This window comes from Festucalex cinctus, chromosome 13 (genome assembly GCF_051991245.1).
Source record: "Festucalex cinctus isolate MCC-2025b chromosome 13, RoL_Fcin_1.0, whole genome shotgun sequence".
Lineage (NCBI taxonomy): Eukaryota > Metazoa > Chordata > Actinopteri > Syngnathiformes > Syngnathidae > Festucalex > Festucalex cinctus.
In genome coordinates this window covers 21336651-21345987 of record NC_135423.1, presented here as the reverse complement: position 1 = coordinate 21345987, position 9337 = coordinate 21336651, and the positions used below count along the sequence as shown (strand labels likewise).

At 42.6% G+C, this 9337-nt stretch overlaps 1 protein-coding gene and 1 long non-coding RNA gene across 6 annotated transcripts in view; both read left to right on the top strand.

Moving 5' to 3' along the window:
* The first annotated feature begins 359 nt into the window (after positions 1 to 359).
* Positions 360 to 9337, top strand: part of sik3 (SIK family kinase 3) — a 33222-nt gene continuing 24244 nt past the window's right edge. Inside the window, exons 1-3 of one of the 4 annotated variants that reach the window (XM_077540953.1) lie at positions 360 to 1341; positions 7516 to 7632; positions 7720 to 7783. In XM_077540953.1, coding sequence (XP_077397079.1) covers positions 1051 to 1341; positions 7516 to 7632; positions 7720 to 7783 — 472 coding nt within the window. In that variant the 5' untranslated portion in view covers positions 360 to 1050. The remainder of the gene's footprint in view (positions 1342 to 7515; positions 7633 to 7719; positions 7784 to 9337) is intronic. The other 3 variants (XM_077540955.1, XM_077540954.1, XM_077540957.1) reach the window with 3 other exon arrangements.
* On the top strand, positions 7801 to 9193 carry LOC144033114 (uncharacterized). Of its 2 annotated transcripts, XR_013287884.1 has the most exons (5): positions 7801 to 8435; positions 8560 to 8606; positions 8695 to 8745; positions 8820 to 8853; positions 8957 to 9193. It is a non-coding gene; the product is annotated as an uncharacterized LOC144033114 (long non-coding RNA). The 2 variants fall into 2 exon arrangements; XR_013287883.1 differs by lacking the exon at positions 7801 to 8435 and having other exon boundaries at positions 8477 to 8606.

The window sequence follows — 9337 nt, the reverse complement described above, 5'->3', positions numbered from 1 at the left end:
ATGGATGGATGGATGGATGGATGGATGAGAATTTTATTCTTTCTTTCTTTCTTTCTTTCTTTCTTTCTTTCTTTCTTTCTTTCTTTCTTTCTTTCTTTCTTTCTTTCTTTCTTTCTTTCTTTCTCCAAAAAGCCACCTGTTTTACCTAATATTTCCTGATGCAAGGGGGCACGTATTTTGCATTTACGGCTCATCATGGCTGATGTCAGCTGCTTTGACACGCCATCTCAGGCTGCCCTTTTCACAAGCTGTTCTGTGGGTGCATTTTTTTAATTGACCAAGACTGAAACGTAAGTAATGGCCCCATAAAATTCATTCAGTCGGAATATGACACACGTTGCCCTAAAATGATATTGACACGACCCGGGATATATCCCCATAGGGTTCCCTTGCTGGTTGCTCAAGCCTTCTTGACAAGCTGTAGTAACTCATTTTACCACGGGGCGATGCTGTCTACAACCTCGGCGAGGAGAATGCGCGAGTCTAATATAATGAAGTACTTTTCTTCTTTTTTTTAAATTAACGCTTTAATGCTATAAACACATTTAGGTCTGGGCTTTGTACAACAAACAGGTAAAGAAAGTAGTAAAGGCGATAACTGACGTCAATTATTATTGTACACCTCACAATGACCCAACCGAAAGCTGCCAGTACTACAGTACTGCTTTGCCATTTCATGTACTGTATATGCATTTTAATTTTATTTACATAACACAGCCTTTGCGTTTAAACACAGCACATTATTAAAATGTCTCAATATGGCTCTCTAAGTGATTAGGTGTCATATTGTTCCATCCGCAGGACACGTCTACTCGCGACGCTGTGCAACGGCTCACTTCATGGGAGCCAGAGCGATAATGCGCAGTTCTTTGTTGCCGTGGCGACCACAATACGTTTTTGTGGATGAGGTCATGTGTTACGCTGATCGTTTCCATAGTAACAACCTAGAGAGGGCGCTGCGAAGGAGCGCTGCACGTAAAATGACGCAGGGCGGGGGCGTGCGCGCGCGCTGCGCAAGGCTGCTTGTTGTTCCCTCAGAGAGGCGAGAAGATGGCGGCCGTGTCGAGCGGAGGTGCAGCTGGGACTCCCGCGGCCGGGATAGCGCACTCTGCCCGACCGACACACGCAGGCATGGGCCCTCAGAACCGAGTCCAACCAACCTCCGGGATCACCCATCCCGGTCGTCAAGGCGCGACCACCGGCTGCATCCCCAATCCTGCCCAGACTTCGACCACCAGGCCCCCCCCTGCGCGAGTGGGCCACTACGAGATCGAGCGGACCATCGGCAAGGGAAATTTCGCTGTCGTAAAACTGGCCACCCACGCTATTACCAAAGCAAAGGTAAGGCAACGAGTAGCAGAATGTTTTAGGTGACCATTGGCAAGTTGTCATTATGAATGTATCAAGGTTTTTAGCGGAACACTAAGCACGAAGCTGGGGCCTTGAAGCTCCCTAGACACAACCAAGCTCGCTTTAGTGACACCGCTGCGTGTTATCGGGCCATTCAATGCAGGGCATCCCTGGAAACTGGACATTAAACGCATTAACTAGAGACAAACCAGCGATGTTTCCACGCAATTAGAAAGCGACATTGCCCGCGGTTAATGTTTGGCAAAGCGTAGAGGACGGAGAGAAGGGTACTGGCGAAGATCTAAGACAAGACGCATAAGGTTCCCGCTGTAGCTGTTAGCTTAGCCGCGAATTAGCTGTTTGGTTGGATGGAGCTACATTAGAGAAATGCCAATGCAGTGCAACCATTTAAAGGCTTGTGTTTGTCTTAGAATGAATAACAAGCTTTTCAAATTGATCACTGTTAACTTAAGTGGCTTTGCTACAGGGAGATCAAACGCGATAAACGTCCCGTGAATTCCATCGCCTGTAAAAATGTCTGACCAATTCTGACAAGTACGCAGCCTTTTTTTCACGTTTTATTTTTTTATATCTTAAATATTTAGCTTAGTCGCACCAATAACACTATATTTTGCGTATTCGTGATACCCAAGCCTTCAAAGTGGCACATAACATTTTGTAATTTCTGAGGCCTTTATTTGGATCGCTAATTCAATGAAAACTAATAATTGAGAAAGTTATAATAAAGTTTATTAATAGTGATTTTTGGCACACTACACTGATTTTGTGTGTCAGTTTCACATCTGCAGTGAAGATGGCAATGTAACTAAGTGGCAATTTATTTAGGATGACCATACTCCCCATTTTGGCAGAGAGCGTCCCGTTTTTGAGCCTTGAGACGGATTTTTTTTTTTGTTTTTGTTTTTTTTGCCATGTGTATGTCAATCACACAGTTGTCATACATGGCTATGGGGTATATGTCACAGAGGAGGCGGGACTTCCATAAGTCACACAAATACGCTTTTTCCTATTACTGTTTGTGACATATGGGCCGTATCCCAATACTAGCACTTCCACCCTTGTGTCCCTCTCAATTGCGCGTTCCCTTAATCCCTTTGATGAGTACGAGTGGTGTCTCAGTTCTCTGACACCCTACCCTACACAATCGCACCCATCAACGGGAACGCGCAATTGAGGGGCACAAGGGTGGAAATGTAAGTACTGGGACATGCCTGTGTGTCGCACACAATAATCGGAAAAAGTGTAGGTGTGTGACTTACGGAAGTTGGAAGTCTGTGGCATCTACCCCATTCATACAATAAAGTAGAATTTAACTGTTTACTTCCAAATTCACATTTGTGTTCAGGCTGGTAGCAGGCAATCAGTATTGACAGGAACTTTCTGTTTTTGCGTCTATGAATCATGGGAAATGTAGTCATACTATCCACTGCGGTCACCGCTCGCTGGTAAGGCAAAGCAAACTGAGCTTTCCAGCGGTAATGTCCCAATGCATGACTGGCGTGAGCGAGGTAAACGGCACAGCCAGCTTCTAATAGGTGGATAATGTTGAGTGATTTATTTTGGGCAGAGTTGAGAAGTTAACCAAGATAGCATTTATCATTAGCGATTTGCCCGCAATCCACACACACTCGGTGTGTGCGATATTTATCATCATTGACGTTAGCGTCAACTTGGTTTCCCGATGCCCAATTTTACATTATAGAGTATTAATACACAGTCACATACCTTGACAATGATTGACAAGCGAGTAAATTTGGTGAAATTGATTGGATATTTCTTTTTCAGGGGAACTTTACAGTCCTGGTTTTCAATTTTTGAAAATCGGTCACCATAAATTTATTGGAAAATTAAGAAAAAAAAATAGTGTTACTGAGGAACAGGTGCACAAGCTAAGTGGCATGTTGGCACTTGGCAGAGTTTTATTTTGAAGTGGCTTGGTCAGAACCATCAAAAAGCCCAAAACGGGTCACAGTACTGCCTACGGGTTAAGTTGACACAAATTTGATCAAAGTCAACATTATCAACCGTGTGCCGAATAATCGTCAAGCAGAAAGCCTCTCCATGTTTGTGGGTTCCACATGGTGGGAATTTGTGGCATTTTTAAATAATCTCGGGCCTCTGTGTGTGGGGACGTAATTCCCTTAAACTTTAAGGGAATTACGAAAGCCTTTAAGGCTTAAAGGGATCGTTCGGATTTTTTTACATGAATCTCAATTTCATCCTCACCTCCAGTGAGTGCGATCAGCACTGACTTACCCCTGACAGTGTTCTGTGACACGAGTTCTGGTCCGGTGTTGGACGAGAGGAAAATAGTCCAGCAAGTTGGCTGTGGTCACGGAAATAAAGCGTTTTTTCTTCTACAAACAATTTGTGTTCAAAAGAGTGATACATTTGCATCACAATACTCTTTCCAGAAAAAACTCAGACGCCATTACCGCCAGGCACTACTTTTCTGTTCGTTCGTATCACTGCACGTCGCCCTGTAGACAGCGAATTGACGCACTTCTGCCAGGTGATCCTTCCGCTAGAAGTTGTTTATCTTTTCGAAGACGGAAGGATCAGCTAGCTGGCTGCAGTGCGTCAATTCGCCGTCTAGAGGGCAACGCGCAGTGATACGAACGAACAGAAAAGTAGTGGCTGGCGGTAATGGCGTCTAACTTTTTTTCAGGAAAGAGTATTGTGATGCAAATGTATCACTCTTTTTAACACAAATTGTTTGTAGAAGGAAAAACGCATGATTTCCGTGACCACAGCCAACTTGCTGGACTATTTTTCTCTCGTCCAACACCGGACCAGAACTTGTCACAGAACGCTGTGAGGGGTAAGTCAGTTCTGATCGCACACACTGGAGGTGAGGATGAAATTGAGATTCATGTCAAAAAATCCGAACGATCCCTTTAATACTTTGAGTGTGTCATATTGTGTATCAATTGGCTCAAACAGACAACAAGGCATATTCTGTAATGTTAGCCTTTTTCACACCAGCAGGCAACAAAAAACATCCTGGTCAGTTTAACAACAGGCAGGCATCATTGGTGTAAACTCCCGGAGCCAGTAATGTCTGCCCAAGCCAAAAACTTGTGATTAAGTTGACGTCACGCTGAAAATGTCACCGTGGATTAATAAAATAAGGCTATTCTGTACAACCACTACTACAAAGACAATTTTATTTGTTAATTAACTTTTTCTTTTTTTAAACATTTTTACATTCTACAACTTATGGAGCCATTATACTTTGGTTGTCAGATATGCTTTTGTGTGTTAAAGCCATAGGACGTATAATTGCTTTGGTTAACATATTGGACAAGATTCTTGGGTTTCATAATGCATGCACAACTAAGCTGAATTGATACAACTTGTGATTCACAAGATATTTTTGGGTGCTCACATGTTGGAAGCCTACACTTGTAATTATTTAGCCTATTGAATAGTTTTCAGTTTGTCTATATACGGTTAACATGTGCTACTTTATGTTTACAGTCATGCTTTTGTTTCTAACTTTATATGTATGCTGACATGGGTCGGTCTGTTTTGCATTGCATTTGCAGTTTGCAAGGTCAAGGCAAGCTTCTGCAGCATCATGTCATGTAATAGTGTTATTAATCTTGTGTCAGGGTAGAACACGGAATTGTGAGATCTGATTGTGAGCGATTGGGATGAAAGTTAGAACAAGCCTGTATGTCTGCCTCTGAATCGAATGCTTTGTTGTAGAACATTACCATCATTATGTTCACTAACTAGCAGATGATTTTCAGTTTGTCGTTTTTTTTACAGGCCTGTGGATTATGTTATTGATATGATGATTATTACTTTGATTCTATGGACTGTCCTGTCATTAGCCAAAAAGCCAAAAAGAAATGTCAAGATTACAGTTTATTGCTGTTGTTAAAGTGTACGTGGATAATATCTTTAACTCTTTGACCGCCCCAAATTTTAATAACGATTAGTAAAATTGTGACGTATGCCACCATAAACGTCAAATGATGTCAACTGCACCCCCCCCCCCAAATGGGTAGTGTAACGTCTAAGGTGAGATTTACACCGGTTGCGTGTGCGCTACGGTGCGATGCGTCTTGACTGCGTGGTCCGGATGCGTCAATTTTTTGGCCAACTCACACCGGCTCCTCACAGCTGCGGTCCAGCAGCTCCGTTGCCGACCACTTCCCGCCGTGTCTCGCATGACCGCGCGCGATCATGTGGCATTAAAAACGACGACAAACACACAGAAAGTCTGTGCTCAACAGAAAAAGCAGAAAGAGAGGTGGACTTTTATTATTTTGTGGCTTTCTACCTCCAATATAAACCTCTCCTCGTCCATGTTCGCCGGTGTCTAAACTGTGAATGAGTCCCTAGCACGTTAACTCCAGGCCCGGCTACGCCCACAGCACGTTTTGCTAACATGCTTGCGAAATAGGAGCTGGCGCATGTTTTATTTTGAAAAGTAACCGGAAATTTATTTTGAAACTGTGTCGGTCTTCCTGTCCCACTCAATGTGTTTTGTGCTAGCTTGTCATTTGCCGGAGGCTGACCGATGCGGTGTCCGGCAAAAATAGAAAATAGGTCTATCCTTGCGGAAGGGCTGCGGCACGCCGCGGCTGAGACACAGTCGACATGCAACACATCCGCCAGCGTTGTAAATTGCACCATTCGAATGAACAGAATCTAATTGGTTGTGTCGCCGGAACGCACCGCAGCCGCATCCAGTGTAAATCCCGGGTAAGTGCAGCGCTGCCTGGTCAATGGGTTGTGAAAACAAAAAACAGCCACTAACTATTGGCTAGCATATGGCAGCATTGTATCTCTTTTCAATGGGCTGCAGGTGTATGGAATTACAATGAAACATGACGGAATCTGATTCAACAGAACGTTTTCAAGGATGACATGAATGATCAAAGCATTGGTCACAAACGAAATTCACAGAGCGTCACGAAACCAAAAATATTAGTGTAAAAGTCACTGTTGTGGAGAAAATTGATCTTTTCACAAAAAGCTTGTTTTCTCCTTATTTCAATTTTCGCTCAATTTCAGTTGTTGACTGGCACCGTTTTTTTTTTTTTTTTTTTTTTTTTTTTAATAAGGTGTGGCAGTAAAAGCGTTAAGTTACGTGGATAATGTCAGATGTTTTTTAGGTATACACCGAAAATATATCTGACAGACAATTTTCATCCAAAAAGAATAAAAATTCAAATGTAAATTTACCATTGGCCTGGAGTAGAAGGCCGCAGAGGACTGCCCCTTAGATGGCCATCGTAGTCTGCACGTCTTTTGCAAATTGCTGTGATGTAGAATGCTACTCATTAGTCAAGTACCTGCCCACTTCGTGGTTGCTATGTTTTGTTGTGTTTTTTTCCCCTCTGTCATACCAGTGATGGTCGCGAGTGCTTTCTCATTTTTATTTTTATTTTTTTTTGGTCAGTCTAAATAAAGAGTAAAACAGCATCAATGATGATAGAGTAACAGTAGCATACCTCACCAATACACAGAGCCAACAATGTGAGAATAAAGCCAACACAGATCTTCGTGTTCATCTATGACGAGCATTTCCTAACACGATCAGTTTAGCATTGTAACTGTTTATGCTACATTCAGAACAAAGACAAAGTGTTGCTTTGCCTTGTGTGAGTTTAATTGCGGGTATGAACGTGGTTGCTTTGTTTACACCTTGTCACAAGGGAAGAGGAGATGATTTTTCTTTGTCCTCTCCTCTGACAAAAATAAAAAAAATAGGGATCATCGATGACAATTTTTTGGCTGACAACAATCTTTAAAAATCTGACCCGGGGGAGGTATTCAGCTCAGTTCGAGCACCAACATCATGAGCTGAGGCTAGTCCTTGAAGCAGGAGCAGCTCTATCCTCGGCTGCATGTCGTTCCCTTTCACTCCTGCTTCCTGTCTCTACTTAAGCTGTCCTATTCATTAAAGGGAAAAGCCAAAAAACAAACAAATCAAAATGAATAACTTTAAAAGTCTGACCTGCTGATGATCCCGATGCAAAATACCAGACAATCTGAATCAGCCGTTCAGATCGGTGAGAAGTCCTTACTGTATATTTGTGCCCCTTTCTCTGTCTTTTGTTGCTCTTTCCGTTAATTATCACCTTCCCTTATTCCTCATCTATCCCAATCTTGTTTCTTTGTTACTAGGTGGCTATAAAAATAGTGGACAAGACCCAGCTGGATGATGAAAACTTGAAAAAGATCTTTAGAGAAGTTCAAATCATGAAGTTGCTGAAGCACCCGCACATCATCCGTCTGTACCAGGTGAGTTAGCAGATTCTGCTTACTAGTTAAACTATTACTCAGTGATGGCCCTTCTGGTTTGGTTGTAATACGTGTTCTTGTCTTCAGGTGATGGAGACAGAGAGAATGATTTATTTGGTCACTGAATATGCTAGCGGTGGAGAAATTTTTGGTGAGTCTGCCCACACTTTTTTTTTTTTTTTTTTAACTCTTTGACCGCCATAAACGTTTAAAAACGTTCAGTATAATCCTAGGATTGGCCGCCATAGACGTTAATTGACGTCTACTATGTTTTTTTATGGAAACGGGTGGAGGAAAGCCTTGGGCAGCTGTGCTCCAAGTATCAAGCCGATCGGGTTACTATATGAGTATTCCTGGCCACTAGATGGCTGTGATGAGTCTTTTGGACAAGATCGGGTAGGAGACAACAGTAGAAGAAGAGAGGCTGAGCTAGAGTGTTGAGGGGGAAAGAATGGCTAACTTGGCTAAGGGAGTCAAAAAGGCTACAGATGGCAAGCAGCTCACGCTTGATCCTTATTTTCAAAGCTCAAAAGCATCGACCAGTGCTCAAGAGCACAATGATAACGGGGTTAACTCATAGTTGAAGCGGTGATGCGGCCGTTTCGACCACGTCCTAAGGCCCCACCGGCTAGCGATGCTAATAACGTCCTAAGGCCGCACCGGCTAGCGATGCTAACACCGGAGAAAAGTGGTGCACAACTGAGCACGTCTGCACAGATGACGTTTCATCGGACGATGACGACTACTTTGGGTCAGATGCAAGACAGTCTTGGACAGTCTTTCGTCCTCCAAAGAACGTGAAGGTAAGCGCTAACATGCTAGTAAGATTACTTTCCTTTTCGGTCGATCTTCTAGCAGCGTGTGTAAATGTGCTGATATACACTAAAACATCTATTACCTATACAAACGTGAATGTATATTTTATAGATCGTGCTCACAGCAACGTCCGACCGCTGGTTCTACGACAAAGAAAGGTAAAAAAACAAACAAACGTTTTCAATACACCGCAACAATAAAAGGAAAGTCTTTCGATAGTATTGTAATTGTATATGTTTCTTTCAGCTCCTCCTCATAGGGCCCAAAGTGACCCTTCTCACAGTGAGCAGAACAAAGGTAAAAAGAAAAAAAAAAGATTCTCCACAGCACTAATAAAATATTTGATGGTAAACGTCTTCTGTAATTTACAGAATGTGCATCAATCAATACATCCAAGAAAAAAAGGTAAACATGCACACACACACACACACACACACACACACACACACACACACATTGCATCACAGTGCTCTAAAATAATATATGATATTGAAATGTATATTTGCAGATCCCAAAGATTCTGGCTGGCTTGAAGTTGATGAATTCGGCTGGCAGCCAACCATCTTCCCCTTTGCTGCAAAACCAGGACCAAGGGATGCTGCAGCAGAGCTGAATTCCCACCTGCCAGCTGACATCCTGGAGCTCTTCATCACGGATGAACTTCTCCAGCACATCATTCATCATGCCAACCTCTACGCAAATCAGTCCATACAGAAGCAGACTGACAAAAACTGTTGCGCACGTGTAAATAGTTTGCAAAGAGTTTTCCAAATTGTTTGTTCGGATTGCTACTGTTGCATGTAAATAAACTGTTATTTTGCAATCAAAAAACACTTTTTTTTTTTATTGTTGGGGTAGTGTTTTATAGAAGTTTAGGTGTTTGTAGAAT